The following is a 20,866-nucleotide window of genomic DNA, read 5'->3' on the forward strand; positions in this document are numbered from 1 at the left end:
TGTACCTTCTGGACCCAGGGGCGGGGTGCAGGGGCTGGATAACAGGGTGAAAGACGGGCAGGGTAGTGAGGCCCAGGCTGGATGAGTGGCTGTGCCAAGGCCCTGGGGCAGGTCCATGAACATGGTAGGGGAGGGGCCGCAGCTGTGTGACTGAAGCAGCCAGGACAGTGGGGGAGGAGGGTAGAGGCTAGGGAAGGGGGTGGCTTGGGCAGGGCTGGGCTACCAGTCTGAGGTGAGCCTGTGAGGCTGCAGGAGTAGGGGGGAGAGGGGACAGGGAGGGGCGGGAGGTGGGGGGCGCTTTGGAACTTCAAGAGTGAAGACCCAGTCATGGGACTGCAGGCCAGGTGGGCAGAGCAGGGTCCTGCTCACTGTCTGGCGAGTTCCAAGTCCACAGTCAAGGGACCTGCAGACCCTGTGTCTGGCCAGGGTCTGCCGTCTTCCTTTAACAGCACCTCAGGGATGCCTTGAGGGGGTGTATACCGACAGAGTGGGTAGCACCTCAGACTGGCAAAATGGCTGCAGGAGAGCCACCCATCCCATCTGTATCCAGACTACTGTCTGCCCCTATGATTTCTGTTTTATTTCAGAGAGAGATAAGGACAGACTCCTATTCTATACTTGGTTCAATCCCCAAATGTGTACCACAGTCCCTAGCTGGAGCCAAAGGCAGGAGATGCTGACTTGATCCACATCTCCCACGTGGGCGGCAGAAACCCATGTACCTGAACCATCACTACTGCCCTGGAGTCTATATTAGCAGGAAGCTCGTGTCAGAGCCAGGGTCGGGGATTGAACCCAGATATCTCTGACATGGCTAGGGGTGTCTTTTTTTACTTTTTTTTTTTTTAAGATTTATTTATTTTATTGAAAAGTCAGGTATACAGAGAGGAGGAGAGACAGAGAGGAAGATCAACCATCTGATGATTCACTCCCCAAGTGACCACAAAGGTCAGAGCTGAGCCAATCCAAAGCCAGGAGCCAGGAGCCTCTTCCAGGTCTCCCAATCGGTGCAGGGTCCCAAAGCATTGGGCCATTCTCGACTGCTTTCCCAGGCCACAAACGGAGCTGGATGGGAAGTGGGCCACCAGGATTAGAACCAGCGCCCATATAGGATCCGGTGCATCCAAGGCGAGGACTTTAGCTGCTAGGCCCAGGAGTATCTTAACAGACTTCTCTCCCACTAAACCAGTCATCTAACCTGTACAAGTTTTGGTTTGGTTTGGTTTGGTTTTTTAAGATTTCTTTATTTTTATTAAAAAAGCAGATTTACAGGGAGATGGAGAGGAAGATCTTCCATCCTCTGGTTTATTCCCCAGATGGCCACAACGACTGGAGCTGAGCTGATCCAAAGCCAGGAGCTTCTTCCAGGTCTCCCACATGGGTGCAGGGTCCCAAGGCTTTGGGTCGTCTTCGACTGCTTTCCCAGGCCATAGGCAGGGAGCTGGATGGGAAGTCGAACAACTGGGACATGAACCCGGTGCCCATATGGGATCCTGGTATTTGCAAGGCAAGGATTTAGCCTTTGAGCTGTCGCACTGGGCCCCTGCACAGCTTTTAAAACAGCCAGATCTGTGGGGGTTAAAATGCCACTTACTGTAGCCAGTGCCGTGGGACCCTGTACCCTCATGGGAGACTTGGAAGATGTGCCTGGCTCCTGGCTTCGGATGAGCTCAGCTCTGGCTGTTGTGGCTACTTGGGGAGTGAACCAGCTGGATGGAAGATCAATCTCTGTCTCTCTGTATCTCTGTCTCTCTCTCTCTTTGTAACTGCCTCCCAATCAGTCTTTAAGGAGAAAAGCTGCCACTTTCTGGGACACCTGTGTGCCAATGAGCAGAATGCTACCAGCGCCCGTTCCCTGCTAACGGACACCCTGCTAACGGACACCCTGGGGGCGGGGGTGGAGGGGCAGCACAAAATGCTTTTTCAAAGACTTGGCTCCCTGGACAGGAGCTTCTGCCGCTTGGTGTCAACCCTTCCGGGCATTTAGGGAGCGCCTGAGCCAGAGCGGCTGGGAGACCTCTGGCCATCTGTCTCCTTTGCCTGCAGTCTGTGCAGACAGAGGGACCTGCTCCCTGCTGGTTGGCTGCAGGTCATGCAAGAGCCATGGTTGGCTGCAGGTCATGCAAGAGCCATGGGGCCGCGGGAGGCGATGGGGATGGCAGCGGAATCTCTGTCAGCAATGTTTCCATATCAGAAATGATTCCCTCATTGTATAGCACAAGTCGGCAGGAACGAATCAGAATGGGGCCAGACCTTCTTAGAAACGTCTGGGGAAGGGGAGAAGGGGGCGTGGTCATGAGTAAAGATGGGGTTTTCTTTCCCTTACGATGTACGTTCCTGGAATTGGACAGGAGAGTCGTGGCTGTCCAACATCACGGATGGTGCCGGTCCTGTGGTACAGCAGGTTAATTTCAGCCCACATCCCACATGGGAGCACCTGTTTGAGTCCCAGCTGTACCACTGTCCATCCAGCACTCTGCCTGTATCAGCTTGAGTCCCTGCATTCACATGGTAGACCCAGCTGAAGCTCCTGACTCCGATGGAAGACCTTGCTCCATCGTTGTCTCTGTGTTCCTCTGATTTTCAGATACGTCTTTCAAAAACTAATCATTGAGTTCTATATGGAGTCAAGAGGGTGAGTTCAGGGCCTGGTGTGGTAGCCTAGTGGCTAAAGTCCTTGTGTTGCACATGCCGGGATACCATATGGGCGCTGGTTAATATCCCAGCTGCCCTGTTTCCCATCCAGCTCCCTGCTTGTGGCCTGGGAAAGCAGCACAGGACAGCCCAAATCTTTGGGACCCTGCACCCACGTGGGAGACCCGGAAGAAGTTCCTGGCTCCTGGCTCCTGGCTTCTGGTTTCGGCTGTTGCGGCCACCTGGGGAGTGAATCTGTAGACAGAAGATCTTCCTCTCGGTCTCTCCTCTATGTATCTGACTTCAATAAAATAAATAAATCTTAAAAAAAAAAAAAAAGGGTGAGTTTCAAGATTTGTGAATTCTATTTTGCTTTTAAAAACGCATCAGGTTAGGTCCATGACGTGAAGCCAGGGGAGACAGGAAGATGCCAGCATGCTGTTCTTGCTACGTGAGGGAGCACGGATGAAGCTCTTGAGTGTCCTGGGAACCAAAGTGAAAAGGGAAATTGGATAGCTGTTTACTGCTCAGTGCCAGAGAGAGACATCGGCAGGTGGCACCCAAAGGCTCAACCACTGCTCACCTGCCGCGTGGCTTGCGGGGGGTGGACGGGGGGCGTCTAGCAATGCGGGCAAGGTCACTGTCAGTGATGCCCCCAGGGTAAATGGGCAGCCTCTGATGAGGGGCCCCGCCCAAGTCTGAGAGGTGCAAGCCAAAGCTGGGTACAAAAAGGAAACATGAGGTCTGAGTGGTACCCTTGCTGCCTAGCCCAGCCCTGCCTCCTGGCCCCCAGGTGCCATCTGCTGCCCTGGGCCCGACTTCTGCTGACCAAGGGGAGCAGGGTGGAGGCAGGCTGAGAATCAGACAAAACAGGGAAAGACTGGCTGCCCATAGGTGCCATCCTTGGGGTGGCCTCACAGCTGGCAGTCAGGCAGAGACCCATCACTCCCTGCCCAGCTCGCACCCAGCCCCCCCAGCTCCCAGTACCACCCTCCCAATCCCTGCCAGCACTCTGCTAGGCCCTAATGCACCTTGCTTGCACACAGCCTGCCCCCTCCCTCATCCCTGACAGACAGGACTTCCCCCTCTTGCCCCACAGGGGAAGCCTTGGGCATCAAGTACCCAGTGCAGGTCCCCTACAAACGCATCAAGAGCAACCCTGGCTCTGTGATCATCGAGGGACTGCCCCCCGGGATCCCCTTCCGGAAGCCCTGTACCTTCGGCTCTCAGAACCTGGAGCGCATCCTCGCCGTGGCCGACAAGATCAAGTTCACTGTCACCAGGTATTTGGGGGGAGGGGGAGGTGCTTGCACCTGCAGGCCCCATCCTAGAGCCTGGGGTTTGGGGTGGGGGTGGTCAGAGAGGAGCAGCCAGCCATCTGAAGAGATAAGGAACCCCAAAAATGGAGACCAGCACCCCCATCACAGTCCTCACAACAAGGGCAGCCCCTGAGAGGGCAGTACACCCCAGACGTCCTTACCTGTGCTTGCTGAAGCATCCCTGGGCATGGCAGTAAGCCCCCTTGGATGGGCTCCAAATTCCACTTCCCCAGCCCTCCCCTAACCCCTCACCTCTGTCTCTCTCTTCCAGGCCTTTCCAGGGACTCATTCCAAAGCCTGGTAAGAGGCGTGAGCTCTGGGACGGGGGCTGCGTGGCATGCGGGAGGTTGGGGTGCTGACCGGGGGCCAGAAGCCGCAGCGGAGCGCACTGAGGGACATGGGTTCTGCAGGCCAGGGACAAGCACCAGCCCCAGCCTTTGTGTTCTCCCAGATAGCCCTGAACACCTGCCGCCAGTGGATGGGGGTGGGCCTGGGAGTCTGGAGTCTGGAGTCTTGCCCGGCTCCCTACGGCAGAGAAAGGGGCTGGTGACTTTGGCATCTCAGTCAGGACTGAGGAGGGAGGGGTTGGGCCAGGCTTCCTCCTCATGGCTGACCCCGGTGCCCACCTGAGGCGCAGGTAGGTTCCTGCCAGGGTGGGAGAGAATTCCGGAGCTCCGTGCTGCAACGTGAGGGCAGCTGCCCAGTCCTGCATGATACAGGTCTCTGTGCACCAGTATCCAGGCTCCCCACCTCTGCTGTGGGCAATCTCCCAACCTAAGCCAAGGCCGAATCCCCCCATGTGGCTCTCTGCTGCCCCCTCCTGGCTGTCATCCGCTCTCACATTTGCTGCTGGGCTTGTCTCCTGTTAGGTTCATGGCTAAAGGAATGAATGTCTTAGTTATTTGTGCCACGGAAGTGGATCCAGACAAATGGTGCTTGGAGACTAGTGGGGGAGACAGCTCAGTAAAAACACAGGGTGTGGGGCCGGGAGAAAAGCACAGCAGCTGGGGGTGGGCCTGCAGGTTGATGTTAGATCGCCACGGCTGAAGGAAGTTAGCACCTAAAGTGGGGGCCAGGTCATCAGGAGTCGCCTTGTGCAAAGATTCTGGGCCATGAAAAAGTGAGAGAGGGGTGATGTCTGGAGTCAGGGTCTCATCTGGATGGCCAAGGACAGAATGTGAGGGGGCGGGGCATTTGGCAGGCACAGCAAAGACATGCCGTGGTGCCCTGCAGCGTCTGAGGGTTGGAAAGTGAGGCAGAAAGGTACAGGGGAGGTGTGTGGGGGGGTGTTGGGGATGGGCATGCCGTGCTGGGCAGCAGGGACTGGTGTTGAGCAGGTTGGCAGATGTTGGCAGGGCACCGAGGCCTGCCAGGAACTGGCTACGTTTTGGTGGGCAGCAGACATGAGGAACGGACTGAGAGGTGGAAGTTAGCAAGGGAAACTGGAACCCTGACAGCAGGTGGCACTGGGGTATCAGGACAGAAAGTTCTGGAACTGTCACACTTGGGCTTGTCCCCAAAGCCAGCCCCACAAGCTCGTGAGACACTTTAGGGTCATGTGAGTGGTTGGCAGCAGCCCAAGAGCCCTCAGGGCTGGGGCCAGCAGACAGTGCCCTGGGCACAGCCGCCCTCTGGGCTACCCCAGGAGGAGCTTAGAGGTCAGAGGAACTGATTCTGGCAGGAGCAGTGAGGCAGCCATTTTCATATGCTGGGAGAGGAGGCAGTGTGTCCTTCTGGGCCTCACTGAAGGGAAGGCAGCAGTGCAGAACATTCCAGAACTGTGGTTTGGAAGAGCCTTGGGTGGGAGGGAGCTGCACGTCCCTAGGGTCAGCTGAGGTTGAATAGGATGGTGACCTCTTCCAGGACTCTCTGCAAGGGGGCTTCCCCCAGCCAAGGGTCTGGGGCCAAGGGCCTGGCCTGGTGGCACCTCCCACCCAATCCACTTCACGCTGCTGCCCAGTACCAGGCTCCCTTTCTTGCCCAACGCAAGCTCTCCTGGCCCCGAGGCCAGTTTCCTCTCCTCTTCATTCTCCTCTTTGCCCCCATCACCCCTTCCCCAAAGCAGGGCACCCCCCCCGCCCCCAGAGGCAGAGCAGAGCTGCCGACTTCCTGTGTGACTCCAGCAAGTCTGGTTTGCCTGCCTGGGCCTCCATCTCCTTGCATACACCAAGGTCTGGCACCTCGGGATGGGGGTGGGGGGTGGGTAAACCAAGGCCAAAGCCAGGAGGAGGGCTGAGCCAGCAGGAGTGCAAGGGAGGCGGCGAGGTGAAGAGGCCGGCCAGGCCAGAGCGTGGAGGGCCTGGAAGGCCTGGCTTTGCAGCGTGGACTGGACCCTGCAGGCCTGGCCTTGGCAAGCTCTCCCGCTGACGCCCCCACGGCCGAGGAGCCTGGAGCACCTGGCAGGCCACACAGTGCCAGTGGGAGGAGGAGGGGGCAGCTTTGTCAAGGAGGTCCTCGCTTAGTCTGCTCTAAGGATATCTGGCTAGCTGTCACCTCTCAGCTTCACTCTGCCCAGTGCCACCTGCGACCCAGTTCAGCTGCCAGGTGGAGGGTGGCCATCCCATTGGCAGGGGGTCTGCAAAGGCAGTGGTACCACCTCCATCCAGAGGAACTGTGCTGGGTGGACTTCCTAGAAAAGGGGGCCTTTCCTGGGCCATGGTGGGGTGGGGGAAGTGGGGTGTTGTGGAAAGAGCTGAGCGGTCGTAAGGGCAAGAACACCAGCTCTATCTGTGATCCTGGATAAATTTAACTTCCTGTGCTCTTGGATGAGTTAACTTACTATTTGTGATCCTGGATAACTTAACTTCCTGTGAATCTGGATGAGTTGACTTGTCATCTGTGATCCTGGTTGAGTTAACTCGCACTCTCTGGACCTCTGCTTCCATGTGGTCTTGTGGAACAGGGGTGCCCTCTGAAGTGCCCCCCCACCCTCTTCCCTTCTGCTGGTCATTTCATTCTTCCCAGTCGCACACCGACTCCCTCTGACCCAGCCTTCCCCAGCCCCCTGCTCCCTTCCAATTCCATCAAGCTTTCAGGAACTCAAAACCATCCTTTCTCAAGGTTCTAAAGATAGCCCCGGCTCCTGCGCCAGCCACGTTTCTCCACTTAATTATCCTGCTTCGGCTTGTTAATTAGACTCTCCCTCCCGCCTGCCCTGGAAAAGCTGGCGGCTGTAGGGTGGGGTCCAGCTGCCAGTCTCAAGTCCGGCCCAGCTCCCCCTGTTTTCTGCAGACGCCGAGTGGGTCCTGGCACTCTGGGACGTCAGAATTGTTAGGTTTTAAAATGCACTTAAAGTGCTTACGCTGTTACGCGCAGATAATTCCCGCAGCCAAATCCTTAAACCGAAAACACCAGACGCGATGAGATATTAGGAGGTCCTTTTATTCCAACAGGGTAGGAATGGCAGCGGGGGTGCAGGGGGAGAAAAGTAGAGGGGACCCTTGGTGGCAGGATGGGGCGCCAGGGCAGGGCAAGGGGCAGGATGGAGGATGGGAGAGAGGCTGGAGAAGGGGAGGGGGCACGTGTAAAGGCTCATTCAACAGCCCAGGTGAGCCCGCAAGGTGTGGGAGGGGCATGGGGAGTTGGTTGGGAGGAGCTGTGGCCGGGGCCCCAAGGGATTGGTGACAGATTGTCTGAGCCACAGGTAGGTGGGTGGGAACTAGGGGGAGGGGCCACAAGGGATAGCGGGGTGGGATTCTCAAGTAAAATGTGAGGTTACATTTCATTGGTAGATAACCGAATTTCTGGGGAAGCGGGAAGCTGCGCCGGGTCCAAGACAGGATGTTAGAATCACCCCTCACAACACTGTCCCCCTTTTCCTGGTTGTGGGGGAGGCCTCCCTAGAAGCCATGGCAGCTCTTCCCTGCCGCCACAAGAAGGGGTGGGGAACAGCAGTTGGAAACCCCACAACCTTCCAGGAACCATTTGGACTGAGCCCCACCTTCTGGATTGGAATATGATCCATGCTGTGGGGGTGACCCTTGCTGGCTGAGAAATGGGTCTTGGGCTACAAAAGTAAAAGGGGTCAGGGGGCCAGGGCACTGACCATGGGCATGTGCTTGTGATGCCTTTGCTGCATGGGCTGTGTCTGCCCAGCCCACGAGGGCTGGGGGCTGCTCCAATATGTGCAGGAGGTGATGAGGGGCCATGTGGTGACTCTGGGAGCACCTGCCTGGGACCAGGGATGGAGCTGTGGGTCTGACCCTGCCTTGGGAGCTCAGAGAAGGGTGGTGCCTGCGGGCTGCCAGTGCTGAGAAGGTCATGCTTCTTTGTGGAAGATCCATAGGCCATTGCCAAGGAAGGGGCCTGGGAGAACCAGCCCAAAGGGGGTGATACCGAGCCTGAGGGGGCATATGCCAAAGCCCTGGGGTCACCTGCCAGGGTGTTGGGGCACGGATGCCAGGGGCCTTGGAAACAAGGAAGGATGCTAGTGTACAGGGTGCTTGTGCCGATGGACCAAGTTGCCAAGTTGCCGGCACAATTGCAAGCAGAGGACAAATAGATCTGGCTCTTCTCAAAATGTGCTTTCCATTGTATTTGAAAGGCAGAGAGAGTGAGAACACTTGCAACCACTCTTTCGCTTTCCAAATGCTCACACTCCCCAGGCGGAAGCCTGGAGGCAGAAACTCCATCGGGTTTCCCATGTGGATGGCTGGGCTCCTCTAAGCAAATGGGCCGTCGTCTGCTGCCCCCCCTCCCCCCGGGAAGCAGGACCAGCAGCAGAGGAGCCAGGACTCCCAAATGGCATCCTGACCTCTGTGTCCAAAGCATTCCCCTTCCCTCTCCTCCTGGAAGGCTCCCTGGCCCAGGTGCGATGCTACAGACAGGTGGGGGCCAGTCCTGTCTGTGGCCACAGGGCTGTGAGTCACAGAGCGAAGGTGTGTTTTATGCTAAAGCAGCAGAATTCAAAGTCAGCTGTGGACTGTGGGAAAAAGGCATCGGGTTTGGGGCTGAGCTCCCTAAAGGACCACACTGCCCTTGAGCCAGGACAGGAGGTGGGGACATGGCATTGGGGGAGAGTGGGGGGCCGTCAGTAGCCAGCAGGGGAGCTGTTCAGGCTTGAAGTGTCATTTGGGGAAGCAGGAACGTGGAATTGGTATTTCCAAGCCCTGGAACAGGGTGAGGTCATCTAGGTGTGAGTTCAAGGGCAGGGATGGCTCCAGGCCAGATGCTGGGCTCATCAAGAATGGGGAGGAGAGAGGCGGATGAGGGTGAGATCCTGGAGCTCAGGGGCACCCGACTTTTCCCGCAGGAATGAGCCCCACTCCACTTGTTGCTGGGAAGCACCTGGAGCCAGCCAAGAGACTGAGCAAGGAGTTTGGGTTCAAGGTCAGGGTCATGGTAGCTTCTGAGGCCCTGGGGAGGAAGGGGAAATGGATCCTGCCCCCTGTAAGCTCTGGAATCCAAGAACCCCTACATTGTGTCACCTGCCACCTCTCCCCCAGGCAGCCGCAGGGAGAGATAAGAGTATAGTCGCCAAGACAGGGGCCTGGGATTGGCTTTGTAGATGGCAGGGAGCAGACATATGTTTTTTTCCTATTTTATTTGAAAAGCAGAGAGCACTTCCAGCCACTGGTTCACCTCCCAAAGGCCGGGGCTGAGCCAAGCTAAAACCAGGAGTCTGAACCTCCATCCGGGTCACTCATGGGTGGCAGGGACCCAAGTACTTGAGCCATCACCTGCTGCCTCCCAGGGTGGGCGAGAGGAGGGAGCTGGACTTGAGCCAGACCCTGTGATGCGCCCTACTCCCGCCTCACATGTGGGCATCCTTACGGGTCCCTGTGCAGCCTGAGTGGGGGTCTCTATCTCACTTAAAGGCCTGTATGTGGCTGGGGACCCATAAGACAAGGAGGAGGGGGCCCTCATGGTCAAGATCAAAGGCACCCTGTGTACGCAAGGGGAGAGGGAGAGGGAAGAGCTGCGTTTTCTTCCCCCACCGATGGAAAGGTCAGGCTGAACCTGGGCCTCGGATGCTCTCCCCACTCCCCACCCCATTGTCTGTGCAGCCTGAACACACTGTGCTGCATGGGGTGAGGAGTCTGTGCAAAGTGCCTGTCCCATCCACTTAACCACTGTGCAGTCTGGGCAGGTGGAGCTCTCTCCATGCGTTTCCGTATCCAGAATAGAGATTCTCAGAGGCACCATTGCGCAACTCCAGGTAACTGACCTTAGAGCACTGGTTCGAGATCTGGCTATTCTACTTCCAATCCAGCTCTCTGCTGTATTACCTGGGAAGGCAGCAGAAGATGGGCCAAACACTTGGGCCTTGGCACCCGGCACCCACATGGGAGACCCAGATGGGTTTCCTGGCTCTTGCCTTTAGAGCCTGCCCAGCCCCAACCATTTGGGTTCAAATCCCAAGTCTGTTCCTGATTCCAGCTTCCTGCTTATGTCCGTCCTGGGAGGTGGCAGATAATTATGGTGGGAGACCCGGATCTCAACCCCAGCTCCTCCGGACTTGAGCCTTGCTCAACGCAGGCTGTTGCAAGCATACAGAGAATGAACTAGCAGATGGAAAGTCTCTGTCTTGTGTCTCTGCCTATCAGATAAATAAAAATGAGAACAATAAGAGAGAGATTCGAGGGACCAGGTTGTGGGAAACACTGAACGAGTAACACACATCAGGCTGTCAGACCAGGGCTCCATCACTCCAGCAGTGGTCTGGGCGTGCATGGTGAGCAGGGGCCAATGCCCTGGACAGACCCAGAAAAATAGAAACTCACCCCACCAAAGCATCCACTCCTGCACAGCTGCCCGATGCATTGGCCACTGGTGTCAGCATTGGGCAGCCGCCATCAGAGGGTCATGTCCTCCACAGCAGCCCCCACCCCCACCCCTGGAGAGGCAAAGCATGCCTTATTTTTATTTTTGTTTTCCTGAAGACGAATATTTTACTTGAAAGAATTGTAGAGCGAGAGGAGAGACAGAAATATCTTCCATCCATTGGGTCACTCCCCAAATGACCACCACTGGCAGAGCTGAACTATCTAAAGTCGGGAGCCAGGAGCTTCTTCCAGGTCTCCCATGCTGGGTGCCAGGCCCCAAGGACTTGGAGCATCCTCTGCTACCCTCCCAGGCCATTTAGAAGAGAGCAGGATCAGAAGTGGAGCATCCAGGACTTGAACTGGCATCCCTATGGGATGTCAGTACTACAAGCAAAGGATTAGTGTGCTACGCCACTTTCCAGCCACAGAATGTTTCCTTCTTCCTCTTGCCTATGTAATCCACTGCCTGCACCTGCTGACTCCCGCCCAAGAGATGCTGAATCCCTGCTGGGCACACCTGGCCTTGGCCAGCCTTGGGGATAGAGCAGGGGATGGAGGGGAGGGGAGGGGAGAAAGGGAAGGAGTGGGAGTGAGGCTGACCCATGCCCCACCGGGTGCTTGCTCTACCCAGGCTGGCTGGCTGGCCTTGAACTTCGGGGCCTCAGTTTGTCAGAGAACCCCTGCCCAGGGGCGGGGCTGCTCTCAGATCGGAAGGCGGATGCCAGGGGTCAGAGCACTGTGGATCTGAGTCTGAGAGTCATTCCGCTTGCAGCATGCGGAGCCCTGGCAGGCTCCTTGATATTTCTGACCCTCAGTTTCCAAATCTGTGAAATGGGATTTGTAACAGCCAGAGGTAAGGTTTGTGGGGAGTACTAAGCAGCGTGCCCACTACTGTGTCCATGACTGGGCACAGTCTGTGTGGTCAGCAAGTTCTAGGATCTTAACCAAAAGGCCAAGAAGCGGTGGGGAGGTCTGCATCCTAGTATCTGGCAGCCCCAGGCATGATGAAAGGGGGGCCCCTGCCAGCTGTTGAAAGCAAATGACTGGGCCCAGGAAACAATGCGAAGCACCTGCCTTGACAGAGAGTGGCCCATCTCATCTCCCTCCACAGGTGCGGGGCAGGTGCAAGAGTGGAGCACATAGCTCAAGCCAGCAGGACTACTCTCCCCAGTGCACCTCACGCAGTGGACAGGTCCTGTGTGGTCCCTGGCTTGGGAACCACTCTCCCCATGCATCCCTGTATGGAATGATAGATCCATCTGTATGATTGCAACAGCCAGGGCCAAGCCAGGATGAAATCAGGAGCTGGGAACTTAGTGCAGATCCCTGTGGAGGCAGGGCTCCCGACTGGTGAGCCATTATCTGCTGCCTCCCAGGGTGCACGTTAACAGGAAGCTGGGCTTGGGAGCAAAGCCAGGACCTGCATCCGGGCCCTCCTGTATAGGATGTGGGAGTCCAGGCGGCAGCTTAACTGCGTGTCAGATACCCACGCCTTGGAAAAGCATTGGCAGAGAACTGCAGAGAACTCCCACGTGAGTGATGGGAACCCAATTACTGAGCCCTCACCACTGCCTCCCAGGGTCTGCATTGGCAGAAAAACCTGAAGCCAGAGCCAGGGCTCAAACCCAGGCCCTCTGATGTGCCAAGGGTGTTACTTGAGTGGTTTTGATAATTCCAAGACACTATTGGTTTTGCTGCTCCAAAGTTGAGAAAATCCTTCCATGTTCCATTGGCTGAAAGAGTCCACCCCAGTGCAGCCACTCACCCAGACACTTGCTGCCAAAGCTCAGCCAGGAGTGTTGTCCAACCTGTTCTGCTCTCCATCTTTTGACATGCCACTCAACATCCTCTGCAAGCCTAAATGAGCTGACGATCTTGTCCTCCATGTGCACCTGGACATGCCAACCCTGCACAGGCATCAGCAATCGAGGAGGCCCAGTCCCGACACATGTACTCCAAGGTTGGAACACAAACCCTATGAGTCCAGAAGTCCAGCTGGGGAGTCTCCCAAGAAACATCACCTGGGGTGACCCCAGCTTTCTTGCATGTGCCAGCCAGTACAGAGTCCAGTCCATCACCCATCTCAGCCCACATACACGCTGGTGATTGTAGTTGCCTGGTCAGTTCCATCCTCAGCCCTGAGGCCCAGCCCAACCCAACCTGCCACAAACCTGGTGGTCACTTTGTACAGATGGAGAGACTGACACTCTGACAACCCATGGCTCAGGGTCGAGGGCAAGGTCAGGCCCGGGGACAGGTCACTGCTGTGTGGCCTGAGACAAACTGCTGAGCCTCTTTGAGGCCTGTCTGGATTCCAGGGTCAGGGGTGTGGCCATTACCAGATAGGGGCCTACAGTAGCAGGGTCGGGAGGAGGTATAGGGTGTCCCATCCTAAGATTTAGGGCTCTCCCCCACACCAGCAGAGTTAAAGGGCAGGCGAGGAGTGCTGTTCCCCAAGCTCCCACTTACAGAGGCTGAGCCCTACACAGAGCCCAGCCTAGGACAGCGCTGTTTCCAGGTTGCCTCCGGGCAGCTGGAAGTGAACTCTACCACGTGTTTGCAAGATGAGAATAGGAGCTGTTTTGTTCCAGAGAAACACCCCCACACACACACGCTTTGCTGGTCCTGTCCCCGGTGGCCCAGACCCAGCTCAGGACTTCCCACTATAGGAGCCATTGCTGGGCCAGGTCCTAGCGGTGGGTGGATGGGGGAGTCAGGAAGGGCCAAGCCAGGTTCCCTGCAGAACATGCTGGATACTTGCAGCCTCCCCTTGTCCCGCTGCAAGTCAGCCACATCCAGGCTCTGGGGTCCTCCCCTGGCCTCTGGTGTCCATCACAAACCACCCCCAACCACCCACCTTTCCATGGTCTGTTTTGCTTCCTGCTCTCCTGGGAGTGGAGGTCCCCCCAGCCTGACCAAGTATTCTGAGTCTCCTGTCACATTCCAAGTAAGGGGGAGGCACTGCAAGCAGTTGGCAGCCCCCTCAGCCCTCCCCAAGCCAGGTGCTTCCATGGCTGGAAGCTTTGCTGGGGACATTGTGAGAAGGAGAGGTGAGTATCTGACTTGTCATGTAGGAGACTGGGGCTCTCCTGTTGGAGTACCCGGGGTTCGAATCCTGGCTGTTCTTTCTTCCTGACTCCAGTTTACTGGAGACCACAGGGAATGGCTTAAGTACCTGGGCCCCGCCACCCATGTGGGAGACCTGCACTGGTTGGGAGAGTGCGCCAGCAGATGGAAGATCTCTTTTTCTGTAATTCTGCCTTTCCAATATATGACTAAAAATTTGACTTTAAGTGGGGGAGGCCACAGGCCAGACACAAGGGGATAGCATGCTCATCTGTCTATGGCATTGTCAGCCCATATGGGCACCCGCGTGAGTCTCCGCGGCCCCACTTCCCATCAAGCTTGTGACCTGGGAAAGCAGTTGAGGATGGCCCAAAGCCTTGGCACCCTGCACCCGCGAGGGAGACCCAGAGGAAGCTCCTGGCTCCCAGTTTCTGACTGTGAGCTCAGTTAGCTGTTGCAGCCATTTGAGCAATGAACCAAAAGATACAAGATCTCTCTCTCTAGCTCTCTTAAACCAAATATAAACAAATCTTTACAAAAGAAGAAAAAGGGGGTGGGGCGTGGTATCATTAAATACACGTTTAAAAAACACGGCCCAGTGCAGTGGCTAAAGGGCCTTGCATGCACCAGGATCCCATATGGGAGCTGGTTTGTGTCATGGCTGCTCCACTTCCCACCAGTTAGTTCCCTGCAAGTAGCCTGGGAAGGTAGTAGGGGATGATCCAAAACCTTGGGACATGTGCCTGTGTGGGCGACCCAGATGAGACTCCTGGCTTCGGATTCACTCAGTTCTGGCCATTGCAGCCATCTAGGGGAATGGGCCAGCAGGTGGAAGGTCTTCTCTCTGTCTCTCCTTTCTGTATATCTGCCTTTCCCATCAAAATAAATAACTCTTTAAAAAAAAAATACAATAGGAGAAGGACGACTGAAACCAGAAACTGCAGAGAGGGCCCGCAGGACAGCCTGCGCCCCCCGCCCATGCCAAGGGCAACGACAGTGTGTCCTGGGGAGGGCCAGGTCCTGTGGCCGGAGCCCAGGACCCACTCTCATGCCCTGTCTTGACCTTGTAGATGAAGATGACGCCAACAGACTGGGTGAGAAGGTGATCCTGCGGGAGCAAGTGAAGGAGCTGTTTAATGAGAAATACGGTCAGAGCTGCCCCTGTCCCTCACCCCTGCTCCCTCATCCCTGTCCCCCACCGGCCTCTGACAGGGACCTCTATCTGCTGTGTTCTCTGCAGGCGAGGCCCTGGGCCTGAACCGGCCTGTCCTGGTCCCTTACAAACTCATCCGAGACAGCCCGGATGCCGTGGAGGTCACGGGCCTGCCCGACGACATCCCCTTTCGGAACCCCAACACCTACGACATCCACCGGCTGGAGAAGATCCTCAAGGCGCGGGAGCACGTCCGCATGGTCATCATCAACCAGCTCCAGTGAGGGCCCGGGGCGGGGTGGGCGGGGACAGCCGTGTGGGCGTGACACAAGGGGGATGGGCGGGGACTGCCAAAGTGGGAGACTGCGCCGAATGGGCGGGATGTGTGGGTGGGGCCGTCCAAGGTGGGCGTGGCACAAGTGCAGAGTGCAACAAGGTGGGCGGGGCATGCTGAGTGGGCCAGCCACGTGGGTGGGCAGGGCTAGGGCTTCCCACCAGCACCTGTCAGCTTCACATGCCTGAAAGTGATAGCACAGCAAGGAAGAGAGAGTTGGCTGAGACCAGACCCAGGTGTCCTGATGATACCAGCCCTCCAAGGGTTTGCATTAAATTGTGATTTTCCCTGACTGGGCTATTCAAACACTTTTGGGTCAGTACTCCCTTTGCTAGGAGGAAACAAGTGCCTGTTCTTTATCATACACCTTTATACTCTTCTTTTTAATACATCAGCGGGATTGCTTATTTAAAAGAACTTGGGGAGGTGCCGGTGACTTGGCTCAAGTGGCTAGTACTTTACCCTCAAGCACTGGGATCCCATATGGGCACCAGTGTGTGTCATGGCTGCTCCACTTTCCGTCCAGCTCCCTAGTTGTGACCTAGGAAAGCAGTAGATGACGAATCCCCAGAACCCTGTACCCATGTTGGAGACCTGGAGGAGGTTCCCAGCTCTTGGCTTTGGATTGGCTCAGCTCCAGCCATTGCAGCCATTTGGGGAGAGAATCGACGGATAGAAGATCTTTCTCTCCTTCCTTCTGTAAATCTGCCTTTTCATAAAAATTAGCAAATCTTAAAAATACATCTATTTACAGGCTGAGATGTTCCATCCAGTGGTTCTCTCCCCATGTGCCTGCAACAACAAAAGCTGGGGTCAGTTCAAAGCCAGGCACTCCATACAGATCTCTGGCAGGGACAGGCAGGGGCCTCCATACTTGGGCTGCTTTCTGGGATGCACTAACAAGGAGGTGAGTGGGAAGCCAAGCCCCTAACACTCAAGCCGCCACTCTGATCTGGGATGCGGGCATCGCAAGCAGCTTGGTCCACCGCACAGCAGCATTTTAAACACCATACGAGGCAGCCAACATGACTGCATGGACTGTGTGTCAGACAACACCGTCACTTCATGGATCTGAAACGGGACCCTGTGGGGTCAGGCCTCGCCCAGCTGCAGCAATAACATTTTATCTCAGGAAATGGGCTGCTCACCGGAGGAGGCAACACCTGCTTTTCTGACTGCCGCCTTGTGTGTCTCTTTCAGGCCCTTTGCAGAAATCTGCAATGATGCCAAGGTGTCAGGTGAGTCAGAAGCCACCCTTGCGCCTCCTGGGGACCAGGGCCTGTGGGCCTCATGAAGACTCACACACACATGGGCTGAGTGGGCACACCATGGTTGGCCAGCCCTGTGTGCAGGAAAGCAGGGCTCCTGTCCTGCCCTGGGAGTGTATGGAAAGCTGCAGGAACAGGGAGGGCCCTGTATGGACTGCAGGTACCCTGCCTACTGGCACAAAGCAGAGGGTCAACCTGGTTGGCAAGGAAAAAGGACAAACCGGAAATGGGGGCCGGGTCCTTGGGACAAACCGGAAATGGGAGCCAGGTCCTTGAGCAGGATTGCACAGTAACGCTGGGTAGGGGAGTGATGGACATAAGACTCCACGGGGGTGAGGCCAATGGACACTGCTCTAGCCTGGTTCCGTTCTGTGCACAAGCACATAGAGCCTCCCCACAGGTACCTGGGGAGCAGGTGCCTGGGGCGAAGGCTGTGACAGAGAATCCACCCCTGGGGATCCTGACCAAGAAATGGATCCCACTGCAGGTGTTTGGCCCAGCAGGCTGTGTGCGGACTCTCTCAGCAGCCTTTCAAGATCTTATATTTTAATCCTGAAGGAAACAGACCCAAGCTTTAAGCTCAATGGTCGCACTCACAATCATGGTTATGGCCACACTGTGCTCTTCCCAGAATCCCCTGAAAGTGGGGGCTGGTGGGCTGCCAGACCTGCTAGGCAGGAAGTTCGGGGGCTGGGTAAGGCCAGAACCTCATGTTGTCAATGGGCTAGGGAAATGCCCCTATTAGGAAAGTGACAGGGCAGGAACCAGAAGGTGAAGTCAGACCTGGTTATACAGACCCAGGCTGGACTGTGACCTTAGTTGGGACTTGGGGGCAATGCTGAGCACGGGGATGGGATACAAGACCTTCGCCAGGCCCCTGACACCTGTCACCAACATCCCTTTCTCCCAGCAGCCAAAGATAGCAGCCTGCCCAAGCGCAAGAGAAAGCGGGTATCGGAGGGCAATTCAGTTTCCTCTTCCTCCTCCTCCTCCTCTTCCTCATCCTCCAACCCAGAGTCCGTGGCATCGGCCAACCAGATATCAGTCGTGGTAAAGTTGCCCGCTTCCAGATTCTGTCCCCTCCCTCGGAATGTGGGTTCAGGGTCCCCAGGGGGTCACTGATGCTCCTGTACTTGCTCAGCCCGTCCACCAGGTGGCCTGGCCTATTTATTCAGGAGGGCATGCGGGCGGGAATCCACATGCCCATTGGACAGATGGGCAAGCTGAAGCCAGGAGGAGGGAGGGACTAGCCATACCCCTGGGGCGGTGCCTGAGCTGGGCCAGGGCAGGCTCCTGGAGTCCCAGAGAGGTTGGGTGTGACCATATCCCTGGCCGTGTGCAAAGGTCACCCAGTGTGCCAGTAGGGTAAGTGGGGGTCAGGAGGTGGCAGAGCCTGACCTGTCAAGAAGACAGCTTGCCAACCCCCCTCTGATCTGCACGAAGTCCCAAGGGGGTGAATGTTGGGTCACATTTAAAAGTGGATTTTCTCATAATTGTGTCATGGCTGCCTCCCATCCCTCCCTGGAGAACCCCAAAGTCAGGCGGCGCCTCCTCTGATCCCATCCACCCGGGGTCCCCTCTCTTTCCTCCTGCCCACCACCCCAGGCAGGCAGGACAGCCTGGCAATGTAAGCCCCTGGGACATAGGTTGCAGAGGCAGTGTGTGCCAGGCAGTGTGGTTGTGGCCTTGGAAGAACCCACGGAACCGCCGGGCAGGGACAGCAGAGGTGGTGTGACCTGATGTCCTAATCGGCTCATTTGTCCCCTTCTACAGCAGTGGCCGATGTACATGGTGGACTACACTGGCCTGAACATGCAACTGCCAGGGCCTCTTAACTACTAAGACCTCAGCACCAAACCACGACCTCACTCAGAAAAGACTAAAGGAAATGTAATTTATGTACAAAATGTATATTCGGATATGTATCGCTGCCTTTTAGTTTTTCCAATGATTTTTACACTATATTCCTGCCACCAAGGCCTTTTTAAAATAAGTAAAAAGGGAAAAAAAAAATCACAAGTGTTAACTCTTTGCTTCTCTGCAGCGGGTACCCTGGGTCTCTCTCTGGAAGTTGCAGCCACAGCTGTCATGGGGCACTTTGGTTCAGGTGGTCTCCTGGGGGCTCCACCTTCATGGCCAAACACACCATGTCACTTGTGGCTTTTCTGCCCCCAGGGGCGTGACCTCAGGATGGACAGCCATGGAAAATAGGAGTGGCCTGGACAAGCCTCCCACCGCCCAACAGCACCAGTTCTGCAGCCATGGTTCCGTCCCCTCCCTGTGGCCTGAGAAACAGGCCATCAGCACAGGGACAGACAGGAAGGGCCTTGGAGAGCACACGGGGTGGGAGGGGACGCTGTCAGAACCCCAGGAACTTTGCTGGGCAGGGCTGGGGCTGGGTCAAAGGCATCTTGCAAGTGAGCATCTTGGGTCACCCTGGAGGCAGGTGTAAGCCGAAGGAGGGGATGAAATGGAAGGTGGAACCCAGTCAGAAGAGCCTAACTGCTATACAAAGCCTGGCCTGTGATGGCCGGCTAGTGGGCCCAACTTGCCTGCCCTCCTTGGCTTGGAGGGGGAGAGGATTTGGGGACAGCCCCCAAACCAGAGTCACTCTCTGCTGGTGTCAAAATCAGGAGAAGTCCTTGGAGCTGAGACTTGGAGAGGCAGCTGGATATTGGCAGGATCCAAGAAGAGAGGGTGGGGAGGTGTTCTGGGAGGAGGTAGCCGCAGGTGCATCCCTGGGATTGGGCCTGCGCACAGGGACCAGACTGAGGGAATGACAAGGGGCTCAGGCAACAGGACTGTGACAGCCAGCAAACAGGCAGGGTCATGCGGCAGCCTGCCATGCGCCCGATGCAGCCTGCCGTGTAGAGGACCAGAAACCTGATTCAGCTGTGTGCCATCCACCTGGGAGTTTCTGTCCATCCCCCGGGGGCTGAGAGGAGAAGTCTCAGCCGTTTTGTCCTGCCACACCCTTCCCTGACCGCTGCAGTCAGCTGTTCCCTCCTCCTTCCCACAGTTCCCCAAGACCCAGACCCCTCCATCCTTAGTTCCTGCAATGGACTAGGTCCCCTAAGGGGTCCCCTCCCCTCCTTACAGAAATTGCTACGGGAATCAAGAAGGTGTCCCCTCGCACCTGTCACCTGGCCTCTACCCTGCTGAGGCTACCACCTGCAGCCCCTTGCTAATCCAATGGGCATTTCCATGTTGTGACATTTCAGGCCTCCCCTCCTCACCTAGCCCCCCGACCCTCAGCTTGTCCTCCCTTCTTTTTCCAAGGCTGGAGCTTGCAACCCAGTTCACCTGGCAGCTACTGGCACCCATCCGTCTCCCACAGCCCACACCGGCCCACTCCCTCATCCCAGGCAGTCAGATCTGCAGCCACAGCCAGAAGTTACTTCTGGCTGGCTGGGTGTGCTGTGGGGCAGACAGTGGCCTCGGGCTTGCTGGGATCTGCTGGCAGTCACAGTGCCCTGGGTCCATGCCGGGCCAGCCTCAGAACCAGCTCCATCCATCCTTTGTGCAAATGCATGCAACAAAGTAGGTCGGGGTGCAGCAACCTCATCCCAGATGAAGTGCGAGAGGGGCGGACGCAGCCCCCCCAAGCCTTTGGGGGGCCCTGGCTGGTACCCCTGCTTTACAACAAGAGGTTCCAGGCCCTGTCCCAGGCTTGGCCCCATCAACCCCCAGAATCCCCACCACAAACAAAACAAGTGTGCAGGCCCCCAGACGCAGTTTATGTAGACTGTGCATCCCAACACACTCGGCTTTCAAAAGAGATTTTCCATTCGCAGCTCTGGTTCTTTAATTAAACTTCATTTAGCTGCCATCTGTCTCCCAACGAAACGGCTTGGTGTTTTGCAACTCGACACTGAGAATTGTTATTGGGTATGTAAACACATCCCCCACCCCCATCTCCCAGAGCGGGGAGGGAGGAGGGGGGGAGTGGTGAAAAAAAAAAAATCAGAAATGGCAGTTCTGCTTTCAAAAGTGCGAAGTGAGGGCTGTGGGGAGGAAGAGCTGGAGCCGCGCGGTAAACACACTAATTGCAGGGGGTGGGGGGATGGGCTCCACCCCGCACCCAGCAGTTGCGTACACAGAGCCTTTTGTGTCAGAATCTGCTCCCCAGAGATGGCGATGATAGAAAACGCTGGAATTAGGTCTGACTGAAAACAGCAATAAAGCAATAAGCTAAGGGGAAGGCGGGGTGGCAGTCACAGGGTCGGCACATGCAGCCCTTGGGGTGGGGGTGGGGGGACACCTCCGCCAGTGCCAAGCCTAGGAGGACGACCAAACACCCTCCTCAGCAGGTATTCCCAACCACCCTG

At 56.5% G+C, this 20,866-nt stretch overlaps 1 protein-coding gene across 1 annotated transcript in view; it reads left to right on the plus strand.

The window, feature by feature from the left end:
* GTF2IRD1 (GTF2I repeat domain containing 1) overlaps positions 1–18,551 on the plus strand; it is a 79,891-nt gene extending 61,340 nt beyond the window's left edge. Inside the window, exons 21-27 of the mRNA XM_058680548.1 lie at positions 3,734–3,917; positions 4,225–4,253; positions 14,854–14,931; positions 15,024–15,216; positions 16,471–16,508; positions 17,452–17,588; positions 18,312–18,551. Of these exons, the coding sequence (XP_058536531.1) occupies positions 3,734–3,917; positions 4,225–4,253; positions 14,854–14,931; positions 15,024–15,216; positions 16,471–16,508; positions 17,452–17,588; positions 18,312–18,380 (728 nt within the window). The 3' untranslated portion in view covers positions 18,381–18,551. The remainder of the gene's footprint in view (positions 1–3,733; positions 3,918–4,224; positions 4,254–14,853; positions 14,932–15,023; positions 15,217–16,470; positions 16,509–17,451; positions 17,589–18,311) is intronic.
* The last annotated feature ends 2,315 nt before the right edge of the window (positions 18,552–20,866 follow it).

The sequence above is a fragment of the Ochotona princeps genome, chromosome 24, assembly GCF_030435755.1.
Source record: "Ochotona princeps isolate mOchPri1 chromosome 24, mOchPri1.hap1, whole genome shotgun sequence".
NCBI classification, from domain to species: domain Eukaryota; kingdom Metazoa; phylum Chordata; class Mammalia; order Lagomorpha; family Ochotonidae; genus Ochotona; species Ochotona princeps.